This window comes from Rhynchophorus ferrugineus, unplaced genomic scaffold (assembly GCF_030347505.1).
Source record: "Rhynchophorus ferrugineus isolate W39M unplaced genomic scaffold, kcgeb_rfMv2 rfM3, whole genome shotgun sequence".
In the NCBI taxonomy this organism is placed as follows: Eukaryota; Metazoa; Arthropoda; class Insecta; order Coleoptera; family Curculionidae; genus Rhynchophorus; species Rhynchophorus ferrugineus.
The window spans coordinates 6,322,975-6,348,837 of NW_027472582.1; the positions used below are offsets into that span (position 1 = coordinate 6,322,975).

The 25,863-nt window shown below is 34.5% G+C and overlaps 4 protein-coding genes across 6 annotated transcripts in view; 2 read left to right on the forward strand and 2 right to left on the reverse strand.

Annotated features, from left to right (window-relative positions):
• Positions 1–320, reverse strand: part of Flo2 (flotillin-2) — a 374,194-nt gene extending 373,874 nt beyond the window's left edge. The window contains exon 1 of the mRNA XM_076400168.1: positions 147–320. Within this exon, the coding sequence (XP_076256283.1) occupies positions 147–195 (49 nt within the window). The 5' untranslated portion in view covers positions 196–320. The remainder of the gene's footprint in view (positions 1–146) is intronic.
• A 231-nt stretch (positions 321–551) lies between these two features.
• Pp4-19C (Protein phosphatase 19C) lies at positions 552–2,784 on the forward strand. 2 transcript variants are annotated; one of them, XM_076400177.1, is made up of 7 exons: positions 552–682; positions 930–1,084; positions 1,187–1,339; positions 1,396–1,564; positions 1,626–1,757; positions 1,821–2,010; positions 2,069–2,784. In XM_076400177.1, exons 2-7 carry the CDS (start codon positions 935–937, stop codon positions 2,196–2,198), a joined length of 924 nt encoding a protein of 307 aa, XP_076256292.1. In that variant the 5' UTR covers positions 552–682; positions 930–934; the 3' UTR covers positions 2,199–2,784. The 2 variants fall into 2 exon arrangements, with proteins under 2 accessions (XP_076256292.1, XP_076256291.1); XM_076400176.1 differs by having other exon boundaries at positions 585–764.
• LOC143193767 (SANT and BTB domain regulator of class switch recombination) lies at positions 2,671–23,470 on the reverse strand. Of its 2 annotated transcripts, XM_076400131.1 has the most exons (13): positions 23,111–23,454; positions 19,631–19,804; positions 18,978–19,077; positions 18,811–18,923; positions 17,336–17,603; positions 14,171–14,326; positions 13,088–13,198; positions 12,912–13,034; positions 12,726–12,854; positions 12,496–12,668; positions 3,664–3,917; positions 3,393–3,591; positions 2,671–2,934 (listed from the first exon to the last, which is right to left on the reverse strand). In XM_076400131.1, exons 1-13 carry the CDS (start codon positions 23,397–23,399, stop codon positions 2,816–2,818), a joined length of 2,208 nt encoding a protein of 735 aa, XP_076256246.1. In that variant the 5' UTR covers positions 23,400–23,454; the 3' UTR covers positions 2,671–2,815. The 2 variants fall into 2 exon arrangements, with proteins under 2 accessions (XP_076256246.1, XP_076256247.1); XM_076400132.1 differs by lacking the exon at positions 2,671–2,934 and having other exon boundaries at positions 3,448–3,591; positions 3,708–3,917; positions 23,111–23,470.
• Sec5 (exocyst complex component secretory 5) lies at positions 4,017–8,035 on the forward strand. Its single transcript, XM_076400124.1, has 5 exons — positions 4,017–4,436; positions 4,497–4,728; positions 4,786–5,062; positions 6,026–6,262; positions 6,315–8,035. Exons 1-5 carry the CDS (start codon positions 4,128–4,130, stop codon positions 7,912–7,914), a joined length of 2,655 nt encoding a protein of 884 aa, XP_076256239.1. The 5' UTR covers positions 4,017–4,127; the 3' UTR covers positions 7,915–8,035.
• Positions 23,471–25,863: the final 2,393 nt, after the last annotated feature.

Here is a 25,863-nt window from a genome sequence, read left to right on the forward strand (position 1 = left end):
GACAACAATTTTAATACATAAAAAAACTGAACGAATTATTTGGATTTTGTAAACATAACATGTCAAACGATGACATTAGGGAATATAACAACAAACAAATTTGTTAAAAAAAACAACATTTAAATTGCCTAAAACGAAATACTAACCTGACACAATAAGTGCTTCGTTAGGACCCACTGTATGTATGTTACCCATGGTAAAACACAAAATTAGTTCACTATGAAAACACTAACACAATTTTGCAAATAAGATAAGTCAGGAAAACAACAATAATTCACCGCACACCGCGATAACAAACGAATACACCAATATATGCAGCCAACTTAACAAAGCGCATGCGTTTTGTACACGAAATTCAAAATTTTATTTAAAAATTTGTCTCTTTTTAAAGAATTAGGGACGCACTGCTTTCGACAAACGCCTATATCCTACAAGAAGCTTCTAGCTTTTCCTAATAAAGCTTTGAGCATATTATTCATAAACACGACATAGTGTCTAAGGATTATCGATTTTATAGGCCGGAATAAAATCTAAATAGAACTAAACATCAGCGCTAGTAGCGACGTACGGTGGAAGCGTCATTTCAGTTCATATATGTTTGGAAACGAGTGCGTTTGTCTGAGTTTAGTTCGACGTCGGAGAATTCGTAATTAAAGTGTAGGACAATTTTTACTCAAAAAACGTAAGAATTTTCGTGTTTTTTGTTGATAGTAATGTTACAAAAAAAGTAGCATAACATAGTTAGACAGATATTATCTTTAACAGTAAGTAGGTTAAAGTTATGAACAATTTTGGTAGTTTTTTTGGATGTGTGTCAACTTAACCTCAACTCACTATATGTTGAATAATAGTTTTATTATTGTGGTTTGTTGTTCCCTCAAAAAAACAACACCAAAGTAAAAATATTACTAAATTGATACGATTTTCAGTAAGTATGGGTGATATCAGTGACTTAGATAGACAAATTGAACAATTAAAACGCTGTGAAATAATTAGAGAATCGGAAGTAAAGGCCTTGTGTGCTAAAGCAAGAGAAATATTAGTTGAAGAAAGTAATGTACAACGAGTGGATTCACCTGTTACCGTAAGTCATTTTTGTTGTTATTAATATATTAATGCAGTAAATGGACTATTTTGTATGGAATGTATTTATTTGCACAAACTCTAAATTGTTGTGTTCTTGTAGGTTTGTGGCGATATTCATGGCCAGTTTTATGATTTAAAAGAACTTTTTAAAGTGGGAGGAGATGTCCCAGAAACAAATTATCTATTTATGGGAGATTTTGTGGACAGAGGTTTTTATAGTGTGGAAACTTTTTTATTATTGTTAGCTTTAAAAGTAAGTGCTCTGTAATATGCGTATTTGAGATCACTCTAAGCAAATTTATTATATAGGTTAGGTATCCAGATCGTATTACACTAATAAGAGGAAATCACGAATCTCGTCAAATCACACAAGTGTATGGGTTTTATGATGAATGTTTAAGAAAATATGGTTCTATAACTGTATGGCGATATTGTACAGAAATATTTGATTACTTATCCTTGTCTGCAATTATCGATGGTAGGTTGAACCTTTTTTCTTGGTTAATAGACAGTTTCTTATGTCACTATTTAATTTATAGGAAAGATATTTTGTGTACATGGTGGATTATCTCCCTCAATTCAAACTTTAGACCAAATTAGAGTTATAGACAGAAAACAAGAGGTCCCACATGATGGACCAATGTGTGATTTACTTTGGAGTGATCCTGAAGGTAAGAGTTTTGTGCCTTATTGTTTTTTACGCTATTAAATTAGTGTTATATTGGTTATTACAGATACTCAAGGCTGGGGAGTTTCACCTAGAGGCGCTGGTTACTTGTTTGGATCAGATGTAGTGGCTCAATTCAATGCAGCGAATGATATTGACATGATTTGTAGGGCTCACCAACTCGTAATGGAAGGTTACAAATGGCATTTTAACGAAACGGTTTTGACGGTTTGGTCTGCACCGAATTATTGCTACAGGTGAGTTTGAAAATAGGCGTGTTGAGTGAATAATACAAAACTGTGTGTTTGGTGTTAGATGCGGTAATGTAGCTGCGATATTAGAACTAAATGAACACTTGCAAAGGGACTTCACAATATTCGAAGCGGCGCCCCAGGAAGCGAGAGGAATACCATCAAAGAAACCGCAAGCTGACTATTTCCTGTAACTGTATTAATTAGTTTTAGATTTTAATTTTCCTATATCATTATTATTATTTGGATTAGAGTTAATTCATAAAGTAGCTTTTCGGTGTTGCCGAAGAGCTTTCTTATATTTCTGGTTTAAAATGATGGTATTATTTTGATGAAAGACAATGTTGAACAAATATCTGTTGTATAAGGGACGACCAACCACAAACCATGATCCAGAGTCTAACGCGAGACCCTCGGTACATTATTTATTATGGCTTTAGGGGTCCTAAATATACAGCATTATTACCCTGCTTTGTATAAAAGCTACGTAAGTGTAATTTAGATTTTTGTTTATGTACAATGAAGAGGATTCAGTATATTCTGTATTTAGTGTAGCCCTACCTTCCATTATTTACATGAGACACCACTACTGATCGTTATTCTATATCATTTTATAATTTATTCTGATGTTCAAGTGATATCCGATGCAGAAAAAGAAAAACAATGTTAACTATATGATTTTTTTATTTAGTCTCAGTCGTCGGCGCGACCGAGAAACATTGTTAAATCCGGAATAGGTATTTGTAAGCGGAACTGCCAAATAAAAATTTTTTACATGTACGTCTTGTTTCGTTTTCCTAGTGTGCCACGATTAAAATTTGCCCTTGGACTTGTATAATCTGCTGGATATGACGTTTTTCATTTTTGATTGCAAGTCCCTGGAATTTAAATTTTCCCTCCACTCTGCCTCCAACTTAACCCAAAGTCCACCTAAAAGAAGATCCAAAATAAATATTGATATTTTCCCGCCAAAATAACAAATGGCGTATACAAAACAGTTTTATTTTGACAGTTATGAATGCTAATGGTAAGACGTATCTATGGAAACTGTTTGACGTTCCGCGATGTTGCCGGTTTATCCGGTAATTTCACCATTCTTTATTATATTAAATTATGTTTTTGCCATAATAAAGAATATAGAAAAGTTAGATAAAGATTGTTTGATATTATTAAAATCGTAATTGGTTTTAGTACTTGATACCTAGTTTTTTTGTTAAAATTTAAGGAGTTACTTGATTAAAGGATATTATATATACCTGCACTGTATTCCGCAAATATATAGATACAATTCACAGTCTGAAAACCTCTTATATTAAAATATAAATTTCTAATATTTTGGTGGTTGCACCACTTCATCAAATGATTTTATATACCTACAAATATCTTACCAATAGGAATACAGTTCTTTCCGGTACTTCTATTAGTTCTTGACATAGTTTCACCTATAGTTTTTCTACTTAGAATAGCAGACATTTCTTTTATTACGTTTTCTTCATACGCTCTTTGAATATCTTGATTACTTCTGGCTGATAAGTTATGCTGCCACAATCTACCTTCGTTTTTCTTGCGAGGTTTTCTAGATATAGTCTGTGTAAAACATACATTAATTTATTTAATGCGCAGAAAATTTATTAGGGCATACAAAAATATGTCACCTACCTTCTTGGGAGGCGGATTACTTTCATCACTACCCTCATCCGTACCTGTGGACGTAGATGACGAAAGAGTCTCCTCTTCTGTGAACTCTTCGGTGGTGCTTTCATCGGAAACAAAAGATTCCGCGTCATCTTCGCTGCCTCTGTTAGCAAACGCGCTCAACAGTCCCATTTTCGGGCGAGGCGGGATAATTTGAAATCCATCCCACCAAAAATTCTCCTTACAGACGAATTTCTCTGAACTAGTGTTACCGGAATCTGTTTACATAAAAAATAAACAAATGAATCATCAGTTGTTTAGTCGCACAACTTTTCTTTGACACCTCGTAGATTATTTAGGACCAACTTCACTATTGTATCGGTAATCAGCTGTTTATCGATTGTTTTTCCTGAGAACTGTCAAGTATGCGAATAAAATCGGGATATATCAGTTTTTAAAAAACACATCCAAGCCGGCACAAATTCGAAATGGGTCCGCCACCTATTGTAACAGGACTGTCACCCAACGAGGGTGCACCAGGAACATTAATTAAGATTAGAGGTGAAAATTTAGGCAAGTCGCCCCAAGATTTAATCGGGCTGACCATTTGTGGGGTCGATTGTCTTTTGGCAGCAGAATGGAAATCCGAGAACAAGATTCTTGCGATATCGGGGCCGATAAAAGGAAAAGGCGACGTTATTGTAACCACACAGTCGGGGGGCGTTGGTAGTTGTAACGTAACATTTAAAGGATTTCATATTGCAACAATTGGACCCATGAAAGAGAGTGCTGTATGGGTAAGTTATACATGATCATAAAAAAAGAGTTATAGGTAGTTATTAATAATGATTTAATAGGTGGAGGAAACTGAACCTTATTCTTGGGGAAGATACTCATTGTCACCCAGTAGTTACCAACAAGAAGACCCCCTAGGATTATCAGTGGAAGATACAGAGAAGAAAGTCCCTGAAGAGGACCTTCTCACATATTTCCCAAACAAAAATGGTGACATAACTAGTCACAATTTCTCAGCAAGATGGTTTTTGTTAGAAAACCATCAGGCTACTAGTTTTAATGACCTACAAGCAGGTAAGGACATTGTATTAAAGCTAGTATTGGTGTTCTTACATAATATATAAACCATAGGTTTGGTTCATCTAAGACGAAAGGTCCAGGGCCAAAAGGAAGGGCAATTATCATTTTTGAAAGCCAATATAGGTGCTGTCATGGATCAGGTGGATACTCTAGTTAATTTGAAAGAGCGTTATGAGATAGACTTGCCCAAAGTTGGAAACGAACCTACATTGAAACTGGAAAAAGCTATTAAGGAGTCAGAGCATGAAGCCAGGAAACTGTTTGATGAAGTATTGAGCAGAAAGGACCGAGCTGAGAAAACAAGAAATGCTCTCAATGTTCTCTCAAGGTACTGTAAAATAAAGCCTCTTTATATACATTTTAAACTTGGATTACATAGCAATGGTTAATGAAAGGTTGGTATTGGTGCGAGGGAATCTTGGTCAATATGCCGGAATAGTGATTTTGTAATTAAATCATAGTTTCCTCATCATCATTATTATCAATGGATGGTTCAGTGCTTGGAGTGTATTGATTGTTGCAATTTAGAATTCTTGCTGATGTTTCCACAAGTAATATAATAAGAGTTATTAAAGATATAATACAATGCAGGGGAATCACTGCTTTTTATAGTTCTCTATGTTAGCTGCTTAGAGGATGTTGGAAATTACAAGTTACAATAGACATAAATTGTTAATATTAATTTCTTCATAGGGAAACTTTCCTAAAATTTCTTTCCTTACAGTTCTGGCATGAGCGTTAATCTGCAGCCAAAATTGATGTCAGATGTTGAAATAGAATCAAACAGTTCTTGAAGTCATCTTTGGCGGCGTCAGCCTATCGGAAGTTTTTTATTCGATACAATATTCATTTTTAAACAATTATTGGATATTTACGTTGTCAAGGTTAGGGATTCTTTCAAGCTTCATTTAGAAACAAACAAGGGACTATCGTCAACATAATCCCGTTGACGGTGACATCTGTAAAAGAACAGGTGTGATTTGTCATGTCTACAATAAAACGTTGCCTTCAGTTCAGTTTAATTATGTTTATCATTTTACCATTCACAGTACAGATTGACAATAAGATTTTCCCATAATTTATTTTTATGCAAAACTATAATGATAATTTATCAAAAATAAAACAAAAGATTGTTACACATTCCAAAGGTAACTATTTTGTACATGCTACTTTATGCTTTGGGTTAGAGGAATGTGGAAGAATGAATGGAAAGTATGAAAACACGTTCACATTATAGAAAATTTGGACGTATAAGTACTTCTTGATTTGTAATGACTAAAATTCTTTGTAGGTTTCGGTTTTTATTCTGCCTGCCTTGCGTAATCGATAGAAATGTGAAGAAAGGCGATTACGACATAGTTATCAATGACTACATCAGGGTTAAGAATCTGTTCTGTAAAACGGACGTGCCCATTTTTAAAACCGCCCTCAATGAAGTGGAGAAGAGGATCACGGAACTGCAAATCAAGCTGCACGAGGATCTTCAAACGATGCCCATTACGGTTGAACAGCAAAAACGTCTTATAAGGTTGGGGAATAGTGTCTCCGTCCCAGATAGAAATAAAATATTATTTTTGCAGGTATCTAGTTAATCTGGATGCACCCTTCGACTCCGCTTGGGACGCCATCAAGTCCCGATCGGACTACATCAACAAGAAGTTCAAGCTCATCTACAACTACCACAAGTCCCTCGACAAGCCCGATCCCAAGACGAAAAACGGCAGTGCGTCAAAGTACTCCAAATACAACAAGACTCCTAACGTGGACATAACGATCATACCGGCCTGCGTCAACTTCACCGACGAGATCTGTCTCAGCATCACGGAAACGTTCCCGGACCTGTGGAAGGTCGGCCAGGCCTACTTTTCCGGCGAGCTGCAGGTGAAGGTGGAGGCGGGACGGCAGGTTGAGTACAAGCACATCGTAATGAACGTGATAGAGAACTTCTGCAAGTTCGTCCGCGCCAGTCTGATACCTAACAGCCTGGACAAGGGCGAACGGGGCCAGTTTGGGTCCCTGACGCTGCCGGAACGAGACGAGATCGCCTTATACTTACCCGAGCTGCTGCACTCGGTCAGGACGGCGTACGTCACCCTGATCAGGCTGGACCTGCCTAACGAGGCGCTGGACATCGTGAGCCTGCTGTTGCTGGATCTGAGGATCCACTGCATGAGCATAATGTTCCAGCAGACGACCGAGCAGATCAAACAGTTGACGGAGACGTGGAAGATAAATTACAACGGAAAATTCACCGGAGTGACCGAACTGCCCATACAGTTCTTGAACCTGATCGAGGGGATGATCCAGATTGTTAAGGAGTCGGTTTTGTCCACGGAGCTGCGGGAAGTCGGCCTGCTCGAGAATCACATGGCCCAGAAGGAAATGGAGAAACAATTGAACAACATCTTAACTGCCTTCCACAACGTTCTGAATAACCTGTCGTCGAGCGAAGATTATGACGAGTGTGAGAACGGGGTGGTGTCCCAGTTGATCGGTACCCCGGTCAGTTCGCACAAGACCGGCAGCAAGAGCAACATCCCCATCTGGGAGCACCGGCTTCTGATTACGTTATCGAACTGTCTCTTCACCAAGGGCACCGTGCTGGACATGGTGGCGGAGAAGTTCCAACAAGGCGGATTTCCTTCACTCAACACCCCTCTAAACAACGCGAAAGTCTTACTGGAGCACCTGGAGAAATCCATCCTGGACAAGTACCTGGAGCAGAAGAGCGATCCCCTGGTCGGTACCATCGAACCGTCGATGTACTTGGGTCGATTCGACTGGCACCTGACCATCCCGCCCTCAGACATCAGGCCGTACATCAAGGAGTGCATCAACAACCTCATCAACGTACACTCCGAGATCATCCACATCTCGCCGTCGCTGCTCAACGCCGTCCTGCCTCAGGTCGTTGAGACCGTCGCCGAGGAACTGTTCAGGCTGATGTCGTGCGTCCAGAAGTTCTCGCGAGAGGGCGCGGTCCAAGCCAGGGCGGACATAAGCGTGCTGCAGGATTTCCTATCCGGTTACAGCACGGAGAAGGCGAGCAACTACTTCCAGGAGGCGTTAGACGTCGTTCCCCCTCTGGACAGGACCGATGCCATCCTGGTCGAGGATATTTTGAGACAGTGCACCGCGCGAATGAAGATACAAGTGCTGTGTTTGAAGAGGAAAAAGTGAGATGTTGCGGGTGCGAGTATTAAAGCTTTAGGATTATTTTTGCTTCTATGAAATAGATACTTTTAAGTATTGTTATGAATTTTTAAAGTATTTTATTAATTTAATAAACAAAATAATTAAATTGACTAAAGTTTTTTTTAACATAATATATTCAGAACTTCCGGAGATGTGTGACTACCAATATATTCAAGATATCATTAATTGTATTATATATAAGATAATAATAATACTAAAATGGAATCCTTCAATCGATGCTAGTGAGAATTTCATGACAATCAATATATATATATATATATATATATATATAGGACACATTAAATAGTGACCATAGACCCAATAGTCTATTAGAACTTTACAATAAGTTGGACTAACTGTTTTACATGTTTAGTTTTTGTTTGTTTTTACCAGTAAATAATTCTGAAATGTCAAATTATAATGTTCTGCTGCGTGCAGATCGGGCCAACGAAGGACAAGGAATGGATTCCACAATATAGTTAAATAAACAAAATATTCAGAATTTCTATATTTTGTGATGGATTCTGACGACAGTAAAAGACCGCTATATAATGTGTTGCTAATCTAGCCTGACAGTTTTTACAACTACCCATCCTTTTCTGTATACGTCTTGTTGTTTACTAGTGTTGTGGTTAGAAATCATTTTTAGGTTAATTTTATATTTACTTTTTGTTGAGGTAATGTAATTATTTTATAGTTGGATACCGAACACTCGTTGGCTTTCAATGAAACGTACATATTGCTTTTGTTGTTAGGAACACACGTTCGTTGCGGTGAATCCGTTTTTTTCAACCGCGGCGGGGATTATAGTGTAGCTTGTAATAATTAATGGTGCGCGAATGGATGACGACGTTATTATTGCTAGTGCTGCATTGATAATTATCAATGAAGAAGAAACAAGAAAAAGACCAAAACGTAAACGAAGGTGGTGGACGACGACGTTATTTAAAAGTAGAAAAACCTGTAGTGAAAGCCAATTGGTGACCAATTTACAAGTGGAAATGGAATATGGCTTGTTCAATAATTTTTGTAGAATGTCCGCAAAAGAATTTGAATGGTTATTAAATGCTATTGGACCTGAAATAGCTAAACAAAATACGAATTATCGTGAAGCTATTCCAACGAAGGAGCGATTGGCCATTACCCTTAGGTTTTTAGCATCTGGAGACTCATACACCAGCCTTTCGCATCTTTTTAAAATTTCAAAACAAGCGATTTCTTCCATAGTTCCCGACGTATGTAAAGCTGTTATCAAAAGTCTGCAAAATTACATCAAAGTAAGTATAACAATTAATTTGTAGCTATCTCATTAACAAGTTTGAAATAATTAGTCAATGTATAATGTAAACTAATATATTCCCATATTTGCCTCAAACAAAATATTAATAATTAAATGTTCAACAATGCTCTTCGTATATGAACTATAACATCTATATATGTTTATTGGCAACATATTTTCCAAATGTGGAGCTGCTATCCTTTTGATATCTTTTTAAAGTTTCTTTCAGAATGTTGTATGCTTCATTAGATCTCTGTGTTGTCGAAGTTTTAACAGAACTTATTAACGATGATACACTAATATTAATATATTTCGGTGGTAAAAAGTGATTAGAAGTTAATGCAAAGATTCACTTGCAAAGTAACTACTCCATTATTTGTATAATATACGTAATGTAATTGTAATGTAATTTTTCATTTCAGGTTCCTTCAGATACGCAGCAATGGAAACAAATTGCAGAAACATTTAGTACAAATTCGAATTTTCCACAATGCATTGGAGCTTTAGATGGAAAATACTGTGCTTCACAAAATCCAATACATGGCAATTATAAATCCGATGATAGTATTGTACTAATGGGGATAGTAGATGCAGACTACTGTTTTATATATGTGAATGTAGGATGCCAAGGGAGAATTGGTGTCGATGGTGGTGTCTTTGAAAATACTCCATTTTACAAACAACTACAAGACAATGAATTACATTTGCCAAAAGATGATGTACTTCCCCACCGCAAAATGAAGATTCCTTTTGTATTCGTTGCCGATAATGCATTTCCCCTTCAAAAGCACATTATGAAACCGTACCTAGGAAACCACGGGTCTGGATCAGTAAAACGAATTTTTAATTACCGATTGAGTAGAGCCAGAGGAATTGCGGAAAATGCGTTTGGAATTATTTCATCGGTCTTCAGGGTATTGAGGAAACCGATGCTTCTTCAGCCAGAACGAGCCAGTACGGTAATAATGACATGTTTGTATTTACACAATTTCTTAAGGAAAAACAAAATATCCAGAGACATTTATACACCTCAGGGTAGTTTTGATCGAGATAATGATGGAATTGTCACAAGAGGCACTTGGCGCATAGAAGACTTAACGAAACCTTTAAAGTCATATTTGCCATTAAGGGACGTACCACGAACAAATTCCCTTGCCAATGAAGAAGTACGAACTGAATTTGCAGAATATTTTGCAACAATAGGCCAAGTACCTTGGCAAAATATGTATGCGTAACCATATATACTTTTTTTAGTTGGATTTTACTTATGAAAATATATTTATATTTATTGCAGAAAGCTACAGCTGTTGCTTTAAAAGCAGATCAAATAGTATGTGTTCTTACCATAGTATCGTGGGTTACACGAAGGGTAAACATCCCAAAGAAACATCATGTTTGCAATAGCGAATCATTTTGATTTATATATCTTCTCAGTACACGAAACGTACCTGTTACTATCGTCACATCTTTGTTGCTCTCTTCTAAATGAAGTCAATAAAGATTCCATCTTCATTTTTGATCTGTTACATTGGCATCAAGTATGTTTCATCATTCTTTTTTGTTTTAAGTTTATATTCAGAACGATTGGGGTTCCAGAGACGAGGCCTTTCTCTATATAAGTCTATCAATAAAAACAACTTGTCGTTTGACCACATTTTTTTTTTCATTCGTTATATTTAATTACTCAAAACCAACAATAATACACGTACACCGTATAAAACTGTTGCCAGACTTGTGCCTTCACTGTTCATTCGTTGGCTGTTGATTATCTAGTACCTATCGTCCAAACTTCATTCGTCGATACTATTCATTTCTTTTGATATTACCGACATTTGAAAAGTGAATACCAACAAACCTTCGTTGGCCCGGTCTGTACGCAGCATTTTAGAGTACAGGACAAAAGAGCAACAGGACGGAAATTAGACGCTTTTAGAAAATCAATAAGCTCGAAAATTTGTTACATATTAACATTTGTACATTTTATATAAACATCACCTATGCAAAAATATAGCTACTTTTAAAATTTTATTGACCGAATTTCCTACATTGCAAGAATTGTCATGCATTATCTGTTATATTAAAAGCACTATATATTTTGCACCTATTTTAATTGTTTTTTTCATTTTTTGTAAATGACACGTTATTGTAATGATAATTATTGAAGGAGTCGTTTGTTGTTAATCAGCAAATATACAACCCATCAAATAAAACAGCCAATGCACGACGGGCTTGAGTTATTGGACGAGTTATATGTAAAATGTCAGGTAATAATGTATAGTAGTGTTTTTTTCTGGAGAATCCTATCCTGTATTCGGTAAACTTCGGTAGTTTCCGCCTGATTTTGCGACGTTGCCATTTACAAGCATTTTGGATTTGACTCTGGCTCTGGGTTATAGGTTTCTATTTTGGTAATCGATCAAGAATTTATTGGGTGAAACAGAGCTTATTTTAGTGGTCATTTGAAAAGACTAGATTTATTGACTCATAAAGATTTAAAAACATAAAAGTGACGCTGACGCATGAGTAAATAGGGTCAAAAATATAGGATGTGTTATGTAAGTCACAATCTTAGTTTCTGCTCGCTTGCTTGTAGTGAATGAATTGAGTGAGGTGTTTTGAGGATATTTTTACGTATCGAACAGATTTGCTGAGGAAAAAATGAAGACATTTTTGTGCCGTAAAAGATATATTAAATTGAGTAATTTTAAAGAAAAAATAAATTATTGTGTTTATATATATTGATAAAGGCATTATATTTGTTGCTTTACATGTTGTTATATTTTCTCTTTTTCCTTTTAAAAGTACATATGTTTGTAAAAGGTAAAAAAAAGTTATAAAATTTTTTAAAAGTAAAAGGTTAAATTTGAACTTGAGTTTCAGGTTTGAGTTAAGTTAATTTGTGAGTTCCAGAATATATATTATACTTCTTTAGTATAGGAATAATTTACAAGAACTATAACTTTGGTTTGTTACTGTAGTGTTTATATATTGCTAAATAATTACATACTGTTTTATTTCCTCTTTTTTCTTTTGCAAATTATTTTAATATGAAAGATATATATAAAAGGTTCTTCATATTACATTGTTTATATTATAGGGTACGAGAAATAGACCAAAACATCTAAATTTTGTTTCAACAGAAATATTGGGTTAACTTGTAAATTCAAGGTAATTTATTCAATTTTTATTACATTATTCAAATATACTTATAATTTTCAACAACTGGCAACGTCGCAAATTCAATAATTTGTGGAGATACTCCAGGATTAGACCCTTGTATAACGTACCTCTTGCAACAAGCCTTGTTAAACGCTCAGGAAACAAAAGTTGAGGCGGTTCTTCTTCGATAACATGACGATAGCTTTCTAACATGGTGAATATAGCTGAATGACGAACATCATCAAGGTTAACCGTGTGCTGTTTGAACTGGCACCCGCTGTAATTCTCCAACAACTGAAATCTTTATCATCGGGGTACAAGTTTTATGTTCTATTCGGATAAGATGGTCGTTTCCCACCTGTAAGCTCTTTCTCCACAACATGGATAACGGCCGATGGGCAGTGGGGCTTTCTGGGCGTCCAGCGTGAAGAACTGAGGGGCATCTGGATGGTATCGACACCAACCAATTTGATTTGCTTGGAAATATCTTGGGTACAGAGATTGGTTTCGTAATATTGACGATTTTGGATTGTCCTCATCTTACCTCTTACACCCACTGCAGTACAAAAAATGACTGTCTCCCCATAATCTCCAGTAGACCTTCCTCCAGGTCTTCAGAGTCTTGTGGAGCTTGACGATATATTCGTTTATATCCCAGGAGGAATCCCTAAAATCATTATTGCAGATATTTTCTCAACGATAGTTACTTTGCTTAATCACCTGACATGCAGACTGACGATGGAACCATCAGGTTCCAATCTCATGCAAGACGGTATGCATGGTATTTTGGCAGCAACGTTTGGCGTAATCAACTGCTGGCATTTTTCGCATCTGCAAAATGAAGTTAGTTGTATAATAAATGTTGAAAGTATCTAAGTTAACTTAATATTGATATTTTTGTTTAATATCAGATACTATCATAAATTGATATTAGTCTATAAATTCGTAAAATCACCATCACTATCTCAAACTAATACTTGAATCCTCAAAAAAATTTAAAATATCTTTATATATGTGTATCATCTTATATGTGTGTAATATATAGTATGACATATATTACTAGTAAAAAATTCAATTTAAAACATAGCTAAAATTAAAATAGAAGATATATCATCCAAAATTATAATATATTCTAGATGTGACAACATCTTTTAACTTAAATGTTATGTCAAACTGAAATATATCAATATAGAATAAGAAGTATTAATTAATGAATAATCATTAAAATAGCGCCTTGTGAATAAAACTAACAATTACAGTGTTTGAAAATATTACCATAGCAACGGCCATGATTGCAGCGGTTACCATGGTAATGTCACTCTGTCACATATACTGGGTCAGTTGAATTTTTATGTGTTAAAAAATGTTAGAAACTCTGTTCAGGTAGGATTTGCTTAAATGTATATCTACTGCTAGGAAGGAGTAATTATGTCAAACTTCAAATCAATCGAAGATAGGTGCCTGTAAATGGTTTTTTTTTAATACTAATTGTATAGTACTTCCAATAAAACTGCCAATGCACGTGGTAGATAATGTCAAATATACTACTAAATGCAGTTTGTAAAAATGTAAAATTAGTTTTAAATTCGAACCGAATTTTTCCTTCAAAATTTTATCCAAGTTAAAAAGAGGTTCTGACGCGTCGGAACATGATGGGCCATGTTGCCAAATGTCTGCAGAATTCTTCAAAACATTAGCGATAACAATTAGAGATTATAAACCGACAAACATTGAACTAACGTCATATGTTTCGATCATGCATTGGTTGTTTTACTGAACGGGCTATATATGTTATTCGATTACCTAAATAGCCTAGCTAGCGAGCACCAGTGTCCTCTTACACTCTCTGGATCGGGTTCGGCAAGAGACTGGATCAGTTTCGCGAAAAGCCTTGATTGTATTTTGTCTTTTCTATCCTTGATCGATTCTACTTCCGTGTTAGTGTACATAGCCGCTAATCTGGAATGTTACAAGTGAAAATCAATTGCGCTATTAGATTGGACGTGCCAAAAGTAATCCACATCCAGACCTTCTAGATTTTTTTGAAAAGACTGAGTACTTTTCCAATAGTTAATGTGATTATGCAAACATATGAGGTCTATAAATTAATTTTAAAGGATTTACAACAAATGCCGTTGCTGTGTATAAAATCGAATCGGGTACATTTATAACCAACTCAGAGGCTTCACTTTTCAGTATGTGTGATTTCGCCTAAGTGTGAATAAAAAGGGTTTTCGGTATATTGGAATTTTCTGAATTTATACAGAGTAATTGGTATTTTCGGCAAGTCGATTTTAACTTTAATTATTCGATATTGCGATTTTGACGCCGAAGAAAAAGAGCGTCTTGAACAGCCGAAAATATTTGAAGAGCAGAATTTGGGGGCGTTACTGGATGAATAATAATGCAATTGATACGGTTGACGCAAGCACGGCGCGAAAAACGACCGAAATACATATTTGAAAACTAAAATGGGAAGTGCTACTCCACCCGTCGTATTTTCCAGAACTTGCTCTTTCTGATTACTATTTGTTCCGACAAATGAATCGTGAGCTGTCTGAGCGGCGCTTCACTACTTACGAAGATACAAAAAAATAAGTCAATTCGTGGGTACGCTCAAAAGATACATCGTTCTTTCGAGATTTCGTTCTAGGAGGACTCATCGGCCCTCTCTCAGTCTCTGGTGAAATAATGTTTATACATGTCACTGCTGTGTTTTTTATTATATCCACCTCACTACACAAGATCGGATGGTTTGGTTCTTTTGAGTCTGTGTCCTGATCTGGTGGTATCCAAAAGTTACAACATTTCAATATTCTCATGAGAATGGAGTCTTTCCTTATGCCCCCTTGCAATTCTCTTGATTTCTTGGCTGACTGTGGGTATCTGAGGGTCTCGATGTAGAGGGTGCGCCCACAATACCTCTCAGGACTTTGTTCTGAAAATTTTGTATTTTATTTATGTTACTCTTTGCAGAACATCCCCATAATTGAACTCCGTATGTCCATATAAACTTCAGTATTTGCTTATATAATAGCAATTTATTATGTACTGATAATTGTGATTTTCTCCCAATTAGCCAGTACATTTTCCTATATTTTAATTACAGTTCTTTTCTTCTTTATATGTTCCTTCCAGCGAAGTTTTACATCAAGATACATTCCGAGATATTTAGCGTTGTTGCTATAGGGAATGATACTATTATTTAATGTTATTGGTGCTTGTAAGGTCTGATTGTAGTTGAACTGCACATGCACAGATTTACTTTCGTTAATTTTTATTTTCCAAGCTTGTGTCCAATTATTTATATTGTCACTTGCCTGTTTTAATTTTTGTGTGGCCTCTTCACCATTGTCTCCGACAGCTATAATAGCAGTATTATTAGCAAATGTAGCCATCGTAATATTCTCCCTTTGTGGTATATCACAAGTGTAGAGTAGATAAAGCATTTGCTACTGTACACTTCTTTGCGGCACACATGCTTTAACTTCTTTTATTATAGAGTAAGCTTCTTCTTGTTTAACTCTAAACATTCTGGCTATAATGTACGATTTTAGTAGTTCAGTGTGTTTTGGTAACATTTTCTGTAGTTTATGAATATGGCCTTCATGCCAAACCTTATCGAAAGTTTGTGTTACGTCTAAGAATATAGCTGAGCATGCTTTTTACTTTCGTTGGCTGTTTCAATAACATCAGTTTTTCTGTGAACCTAGTCAATTGTTGAATGCTTGTTAATAAACTCAAACTGGTGTATTGGTATTAGGTTTTCTCTCTCTATGATTAATATAAATTGATGGCAGAAACTATTACATATGGATCAATAGTATCGGTGAAAGTAGTCGAAGTAGAGTAGAAAGAAGGATTGAAATGTGAAGTTAGTCGATATGCTTTCGCGATTGTTTTGTATATAGGTTAAAAATAGCGTTGGGAACTATCGACTGTTTACTACTTTTTACTATCGACTGTTTCAGTCGCTATTTTTGGTTCGATTGATTTACTACTTTTTACCACTGACTGTTGCATTCGACTGGTTTCAGTCGCTATTTTCGGTTCGATTGATTTTGTTACTATTTACTATCGACTGTTTCAGTTGTACTTTACACAACTACTATTTTTGGTTCTACTGGTTCTACAGTATTTTTCAAGATTGTTAATGTAATAGGTTAAAAAAGTTAAAATTGTGAATGATAAATAGTAAAATACTTTTGACTGTTTTTATGGCAATAATAGGTAATATTTGCATCACTCTCTCGATTTTAATTAAAAATATTTCCGTTCAATAATAAGTACAGCCTTTATATCATATCATTTAGATCATTTTTAGTTATGTCATGAATTAGTTTTTTTTTTCTATGATTAGGTAGTATTTTTAGTTTTTAGGTTTTGTATAAATGCTGTTGTGTATATTTATTATAGTATATTGTTTAATAATAGCAATTAACACATTACAATACAATAAAACATTTGTGGGGTATTATTCCATTCCATAGAAAAATTCCATTCCTTTTTACAGATCCACAGAACATTCAAATATAAAAGTAACTCTACTTCGTGTAAAATTAAATTATAAATTGCATGTTATGTATTATTATTATAATAGTATTCGGTAATTATTTTGTTCCTTTTCTTTTTTAAAGTTAGTTCGTGAAGGAATTTATACATTTCCGTCTCGCTTATACTACCGTTAGAAAGGATTCGTATCTGACGTAGTCGTCGTCTGACATCACGAAATGAAAAAAAAACAGTCGAACTGTGCATTTGACTATCGACTGTTTCGACTGTTTTTAGTCGATAGTTCCCAACGCTAGTTAAAAATAAAACTTAGTATAAATATTGTTACCGAAGTGCTAGTTTCGTTTTCGTACCATATCAGAATTACATAAAATTCGTAACAGAAACTTCTCCAATAAATACTATTTAAAAAATGAGGATTACTTTTCGCGGATGCAGAAAACATTGGGAACAGACCTTGTCAAGACCGAATCATTCAAACAGTTCAGGTTGGTTGCGGTGCGCAGGATCTCGTTCATGTGCTGATGACAATACAGGAGACAGTCATGGAGAAGCGGTTCCATTTGTAGGAATGCCGCCGATACCAAAATTGGGATGACGCACTGGGAATCCAGCTGGGGCCAGTCGGCTTCCAACAGGGATTCTTTCTTTACCCACTGCATCAGCCATTCGAATATACCGATGTCACAATGGACGGATATATCCATCTCTTCCAGTTTCTGACCTATAATTTACCAGATTTGTTTTCGACGAAGTCATTATTAGGTTGGAATTATAACACAATCAGTACCCTATCGTAGATAGTGCTATATGCCATGTCCCGAATAGAAGAACAACAAATTTTGAGTAAATAACTTGTAACCTATTTACCATATCCAGTGGATAACACGCACTGACAAAATTAATCATTTTAAAAATCACGAATTCAGCCTTCATTTTTACAATATATAATGATATTTTTAATGAATTAATATAACCAATAATTATAAGGTGGGGCAAAAGTCACGCTATCATTTTGATTGCGCGCCTTCTTGGTAATGTGACGTTTAGCTCAGTTTCGTTTTAACCATTGTGTTGTGTAGACGTCTAAATTTTATTATGGAGTTGAGTACAGTAATGCAAACCAAAGACTGCCTGGTGAAATTGAAGATATTTCGTCTAAATTGATAACGAACGATGAAACCCATTTTCTTCTCAGTGGCCACATCAATAAGCAGAATAGTCTGTTTTTAGGAACACAGAATCCTCAATTAATTCATGAAACATCATTGCATTTACCAAAAACAACTGTTTGGTGTGGTATTCATGCTGGAAACATCATTGGCCCCTATTTTTTTAAAAATGACCAAGGTGTTGCAGTTACTGTTAGTGCTGAACGATGCCAGGACATGATTCCACGTCTTAAGGACAATATTCGTCACGAAATTGAAGAAATGCCTCAAGTGTTGCAGGATGTCAGGATGCGGTCACCATTTAGCCGATATAATTTTTCAATCATAACGAAAAGAAAATGTAAAGACCGAGTAAACTTTTTATAAAAACCAAACTTACTTATCTTTTCTTGGAGCAAAGTTATGGGCAATCAAAATGGTAGCGGGACTTTTGACCCACCTGTTATTTTAACCTTTATAAGTAAGTACGAAAACATACTAAATCTTTAAAATTAAATAACAATTTAAAACGTTTATAAAAATAATTTAATGGGTTTTTATAATGTTTAAGAAATATTTTTTTTTGAAAAATTCTGACTATATATCCATATATATATTGTATAATAATATCGATAATTTTAAGGCATCAAATATGGTTAAGAATCGCCCTCATCTGCTCGAGTCCGAAAGCTGACGCGAATTTGTAAACTTGTGTTATCAAAATTTTTTTGCCTTGCTCATAATTAGTATTATTTAACCTTCACCAATACCCGAGCGTACCCAAGGTCACTTCAGCAAAATATCCCATCTTCTCCACCAGGAGCTTCTGATTGCACACGAACGTACGCTTCATGTTCTTCACCTCGTCGCATACGTGAATCTCCACCTCAGAACTGAAACAATCGATTTTTCTCTCGTTATTAAAACATGTAGTGACGAGCTCTTACTCTGTCTTCATCAGCTGACTGAGTTTGGACGATGACGAGTCGCTTGATCTACGTCTGATGAGTTTGTCATTGGAGGAGCTAGAGTTTTGTAACGTCTTTTCTGCAATATATTATACCAAATTAAATTTTCTTTTATCTCTAACAGAGCAATTGAAAACTCCCCGGCCTGACACATAGATGGCGTTACTAGAATTAAATTCATATGATTTTTAGTTAGCCCTAACCCTCAAAAGATGCGTGTATAAATTTGACAACTGTAATACGCCTAGCACTACATGGGGCGTAGAAAAGAGTATATCGCATATATTTGTAGAAGAATAACTTTGAGTTATTTTTTTAATGTTTATATATTGATAAATAAATTATTATGTCACCTTATTTATTGTTTTATTTTCTCTTTTTTCCTTTTAAAATTACTTAAAAATTAAATATATTTATAAAAAGTTCTTCATATTAAATTTGTTACATTGTAGAAGATGAAGCAATACGCTTAGCTAAATTTGAACTTGAGTTTAAAGGAAATTTTAAGTTAATTTGTAAACTCTAGAATATATATTCCATAAATATACATTTAATTTACAAGAACTGGCAACGTAGCAGATTTTGAAAATCTGGTGACATGATAGACATCGCGCTTTGTTCACCGTTATTACCTGGGTTTTTTACGGTCGTACAAGAAACGACCTTCCTCAGGGAGGTCGAGCTGTGCGCCAGGTATGGTAAGATGGAATCCAGCAATCCCTCCGACAAAACCTCGCCAAGTCTCTTCTTTAAAACGTCCGAGTCGTGTTCCGAATTGGTGATGGAGCCTTTTCTCTTGCATATATCTAAAAACGAGTTTCTTTAGAGCACATACTAGAGCAATCAGTCAATGACCGGGTACCCGGGTATCCATTTCAATCTGCAGATAAAATATATTAACTTCTCCTTAAATTTTTTTATGGCCGTCTAGATCCCCAAAATTGAAGTAATTTGACACCCATTTTTCGTCAATTTTTTAACAATCAAATAATTAATAAAAGTTATTAACTATCAAACTTGATACCCCGCCCGGTTCCAGTTCAATACCCACTAAGATTAATGTATACTAGCAACCCGCCCCGGCTTCGCACGGGTGCAATGCTGATACTAAATTAAATACACTACAGAAAAAATATGAACGTTGTATATAAAAACATAGCGGCCCGCTCCGACTTTGCACGGGCATAAAATATATATGCCTATGTCACTCAATGAAAACATGATTAAAATCGATCCAGTATTTTTGGTTCATTCATTACTGCCCTTGGCCTGCATGCATTAAATTTGGAGTAAAACAATTCCTCCTCCCCTATACTTACTATGAAGATTTCCTGCTATCTTTGGAATATCTAAATTCATAAAATTTTTATTACATTACACATTTTTAAACGCAAATTTAAAATTTGTAATATCTCCGAAAATATTTGTTTAATTTACATGCTGTAAGGAACCATATTGATCTATATTAACTGCACACTGTATTTAAGGTACTTAATTCGATAAGGATTAATGCCGTATTGCTTAAAATAGCTTCGTAAATAAGCCATTTTCTCACGTAAAAAGTAAACAATAAAAATGGTTAATGTGGGTTATCCCTAAAAGATAAACATATACCATCGCGGACTTTTTTGTAGACCTTTTTATGGTGTACAATACTGTAGTACATTAATTTGATCTAACTCGTAGGGTTAGGCAGCGTTTTTGCTAATTGCTAAATAAGCCTAAAAAATAGGTTAATTTACGACATCACGTTAGAAAGCTCTAAAATTAGCAATGTTGCCTTAGTATATTATGCATGTATTATACATATAAACCTTCCTCTTGAACCACTCTATCTATTGAAAAAAACCGCATCAAAATCCGTTGCGTAGTTTTAAAGATTTAAGCACACATAGGGATATAGGGACAGAAAAGGCGACTTTGTTTTATACTATGTAGTGATGAACGACGGGTTTATACACACTTCAAACTTCTTATTAAATTATTTAGTTAATTTGACTTTTAAATTGATAATGGACAATATAGTTTTTATTTTTTTTTATTTAAACAATAATTAAACAATAATTCTTATTATAAACAATAACAAAAATAGTAAGTAAGAAATATATAACTCCGTTTTATTTTATTTTATTAATATCGTTTTCCATTCTTTTACTATTTATTTATTTACATTATTTTATTTATTATGATACAGTGCCATATAAAAATTGAAGTACATTAAATTATTTCGTACATCCTTCACATGTCGTGGTTGTAATACAGTGTTCGTCACAAACAGGGTTCTCACATACAGAACATATTTTTCTAGTTTTGCGACGTTTTTTAAATTCACTTTAGAGACATTCATAGCATACACCAGTAATCTTTTTCCTCCCAGTTGAATCGAGCCGCGTCTGAGGTGTCAATGATACAGATGATGTTCGCTGATGCGCATTCGGATTGATAGCTCGACCAAGAAGAGATTCAATCGCCACTTTCGTTGAGAAATGCCTCATAATTTGTGCATTATTCGAACGACTTTCAACGAACGGAGTACATAGCTCTCTGCCCATTTGCCGATAAAATAATCGTCGTTCATACGATTTTTTAACAATCATTTTATTATTCTCATAATATAGAATATATGATGCAAGGCAGGCAACATTAAGAATATTGTAAAAAAAATGCTAGAGTCTTTGAGTTGATATTTTTGTAGTATATCTACCAAGCTTTTTATCCATCGTGTTTACTCCAGCTTTAGACCAGTTATAAGTTCCAAGATAGTAAAAATTTGCCAGTGGAAGAGTGGTGAAGAAATTATCCATTGTAATGTTTCTACCGGATCCTCTATACGGAGCCACCAAGTCTTTGACAACCCTTTCACCAACGTTTTTCTCACGACCATCTTTCGATTTTCCAGTGTAAAGCTGTCCAGTAAGTGAATACGAATTTTCAGCATCACGTATTCACCATACTTTAACTCCATATTTAGCTGGCTTTGACGGAATATACCAAGTGAATTTAGTTCGACCTCGGTATGGATAAAGTTGCTCGTCAATTATCAGGTATTCTGTTGGCTTCCGCTATTGTTATTTCTATGAGGACTATAAACTGTATCTCTATAGCTATTTCATATACCACATAGCTAGTTTACACAGAAATTTTTTTTTATTCACGGAACCGTACTAGGACAAACAAAAACAAACAATGGATTAGCGAAGGAAAATAGAATATGACTTAGTAAGAAAAATAAAACAGCAGGGAGCGAAGTGACCTTTATGGATCAATTTGTCTAAACTAGACATGGAGGGGTTAAAATCAGCAAAAAATTTAATAACCCATTTTAACTCTCGAAAGTTTCTAGTCTAGAAATGTGAAAAAATCGATTTTCTTTCATATTTTCAATGCTTCAAGAGAGACATAATGCTGTCTGTTGCGCCAGAATATGTAAAAGAATTACTCTGTAAAATTCGATTTGTGTTGGTATTGATTGACACTGTTGTCAAATGTCTACAAAATTCTTCAAAAATATGATAGTGGTAATAATTAGAGGTTACAAATCGGCAAACGTTGTAAACCAAAACGCGGCAACATTGTGACGTGCTGACGTCATAAACTTTGATGACGTGCATTGAGTGTTTTACTGGACAGACTATAAAAACGAAACTTAAAACGCGTTTTCACGAAACCGAAGTTGTTTGACATGATATCTCGAGTTCTACTGGACCGATGTACTTGAAATTTGGAGTGAGCCTTCTCTATATATTCCTCCACCATATTAGTGTAAGAAAAAAGTTAAACAATTCTTTTCGCAAAATTACGACTCTTCGAAAAACTTTACCATTTTATTGACATTTAAAAGTCTCTAAAAAATAGTAATAAACAAAATTTTGTTATAATTTAATGTTAATACGATAGAATAATGCACAGAGAAGGCTGACGCCTTATTTATTTTTCGACGTCGGTTCAATTTTTTTGCTAAAAATATTTTTAATGTATTATTTTTAAATGTTATATTTTCGAATACATTCTAAATTTTGAAAAGAAGAAATCTTATTATTTTTTCTCACGTTAGAATTTAAACAATAAAAACCTGCATTAATCTCTCGCACTCCTAATATTTATTCACAAACCTCTTCTCTCGTCACCAGCTCCTTTCTGCAACGTCGTCTCAGAAGTTTGTATCGAAGCCGACCTCAACTTCTTCGAGAACTCGGCTTCCTTCTCCCTGAGCCAGTTAACGGCCTCGGTCATACCTCCCTGTATCAAGATTCCTTCGATGGATTCCTGCACCTGATAAGCCGTTTTCAGGAAATTCAGGAATTCGCTGATCGAGATCTGCGAACTGTCACTCTCCTGTTTCTTGTTGACGGTTTTTACGGTCATTATCTCGGCGGTAGTGTCGTGTTTTTGATTATCCATGATTGTTACACTCGACGGACATCAAAAACCACTGTTTTGGTAAACTCACGTTGCGTCAATATCGATCAAACATTCGCTAGTACGTCGGAAAAATGGTAACTACTATTTGAAATTTCATTTGGGGTTCGAATTAATATGACATTTGAAGTTAGGTGACGTTTGAAATAGATCACGCGATGTTGTGTTGCCTTTAACCAAATATTTACATATTCAACCATTAGATGTCATTATTACATCTTATAGTACCTGAAGAAAATATTGAAATAAAATGTTTATACATATGAATACAGTTATCGAAATAACTTGACAAGGAATAATAAGATTAAAACACATTAAATTTTTTATCTAATGATATTAAAATACTGTAAAATACTGTTAAAATTGACTGTAAGAGTCTAGTTATGGAGAATCCCGGCATGCGCAAGAGGATATCATTTTGCAACGTTGTCAGTTGTTGAAAATTATACGTTAATATTTTACGAAAATTATACATATATTCGAAGAATTTTTAGTACATTTTTCTTTTCCTATAATATAAAGAATGTAGTATGAAAAACCTTTTATAAATATTTTTCATTTTAAAATAATTTTTAAAAGAAAAAGGAAAAAATAAAATAATATGTAATTATTTATCAATATATGAACATTACAATATCAAACCAAAGTAATAGTTCTTGTAAATTATTCGTTTACTTGAACAGTATAATATATATTCTGGAATTCACAAATTAACCTAAAATCTCATATTTTTTATATGATTATATCAACGAGCTGTGATTTTGATGAGATATACTCTCATAAAGAACATCGAGTCATATTTATCTGTAGTTTTACTTTTGCAGGGTGAACTATGTCTAAAATATAATGAATTTGGAATAAAATTGAATTCAACTTGCAAAATTAAAATAAAAATTGAATTGAAACAGCTTGTTTGACAATATTCACATATCCATGATTTATCCATTATTGCTTACTATTTATAATGAACATTGGCGGTTGTAGTTGACTAGATTCTTCTTCTCAATTGCTTGTAAATGGCAACGTCGCAAAATCGGGCGGTTAGTACCGAAGTTTATCGAATACCGATTAGGATTCTCTAGAAATAAGCACTATTTAACTGTAAGTACTTTGATAATATATGCAATAGATATGCTATAATGTTAAAATAAATTATATTTGATAACATTATTTTTGCTCCGATTTTTATTCACAGTATGCTGTCGACATATGTACGACATATTTCGTATAAATCTGACATAGGGCGTTTTCACATCTGCCGGCACGACTCCGACATAGCACCGACAACGATATCGGTGGACGCCTAATCTCAGGTAAACAAATTGAATACTTTCACACTCGCCGTCGTATCGGTATCGTGTGTATACATTAAAAATCATCGTGGCCCGGAGATTCAGCTACTTTCGAAACATTCCTATATTCGTCCACCCAATCTACTCACCGCAAGCCGAAATGTAAAAGTCGATGTTGCCAAATTTACAGCTAAGCTATTTGCTTTATGGATGTATTTTATTTTAGGAAAATAATATATTTAAGAAGACTTTCTAAAATTAACTTTATATTTTGTTTTGAAACAAAAAATAGTAATAGAGTAGATACGTTTTTTAAGTATTTACTTTACTACTTTAAATACCATAGTTCTTGCCTTTAGATTTGGCAACACTGCATGGTATATCAAACAAAACATTCCTCAAAAGAAATGGTGATGTACCGTATTTCCCTGATTAAACTGAATTTCGGCAGCATCTTTGTCGGATCCATAATACAAATGTTAAACAATCTAGTCTTTATTTTAAGAATTTGTAAGGCTTTGAAATTTGGAAAGCACAGGACGATAAAGAAAAAAAAATTATTGCTTAAAGAATTTTTCACGGAACAAGTCAAGAAGTTTAATATACCTGTATGAGAAGTAATTGTCAAGGTAATAATTTCCATAAAACTATTGATGTGATTATTATCTTACGAATGATTTTAGGTAGACTACGATAATAAAGAAGAGTTATGGACAAAAAATTAATTTATATATATATATATATATATATATATATATATATATATATATATATATATATATATATATGTATATTTGTTGACGATATATATATGACTCAATATTGAAGGAATCCCAGAATCTCTCTCATCACTGAATTTTGACAAGGTAATAGAGAATTATATATTTAAGTAATAATAATTAATCATCTAGTTTACAGGCATTGCAGAAGTGCAGGAAAAGATAGCATACTATTAAACCTGAAGAGGTAGTTATTCGGGAAAATATTGTACTTGCTACAGCTGTATGATTGGTTGATAACGAAGAGTAATCTTCCAAAATATCAAAGTAGAGAAAAGCAGATCTAATAAGAAATAAAAGAAAGTACTTGAAAGGAAAATATACTAAAAAAACAAAGTATTAACATCATTGAGTATTTAGGTACTTAAGTCTTGA

Excerpts from the sequence above, each read along its gene's own strand:
- Pp4-19C (XM_076400177.1), top strand. The coding sequence starts at position 935 with ATGGGTGATATCAGTGACTTAGATAGACAAATTGAACAATTAAAACGC. Across the intron at positions 1,340-1,395 it reads TATTATTGTTAGCTTTAAAA|GTTAGGTATCCAGATCGTAT; the intron begins GTAAGTGCTCTG and ends TTTATTATATAG. Across the intron at positions 2,011-2,068 it reads GCACCGAATTATTGCTACAG|ATGCGGTAATGTAGCTGCGA; the intron begins GTGAGTTTGAAA and ends GTTTGGTGTTAG.
- LOC143193767 (XM_076400131.1), bottom strand. The coding sequence starts at position 23,399 with ATGGATAATCAAAAACACGACACTACCGCCGAGATAATGACCGTAAAA. Across the intron at positions 18,924-18,977 it reads AGTCAGCTGATGAAGACAGA|TTCTGAGGTGGAGATTCACG; the intron begins GTAAGAGCTCGT and ends CGATTGTTTCAG. Across the intron at positions 3,592-3,663 it reads GTAATCCGCCTCCCAAGAAG|ACTATATCTAGAAAACCTCG; the intron begins GTAGGTGACATA and ends TGTTTTACACAG.
- Sec5 (XM_076400124.1), top strand. The coding sequence starts at position 4,128 with ATGGGTCCGCCACCTATTGTAACAGGACTGTCACCCAACGAGGGTGCA. Across the intron at positions 4,437-4,496 it reads TGAAAGAGAGTGCTGTATGG|GTGGAGGAAACTGAACCTTA; the intron begins GTAAGTTATACA and ends ATGATTTAATAG. Across the intron at positions 6,263-6,314 it reads CAGCAAAAACGTCTTATAAG|GTATCTAGTTAATCTGGATG; the intron begins GTTGGGGAATAG and ends TTATTTTTGCAG.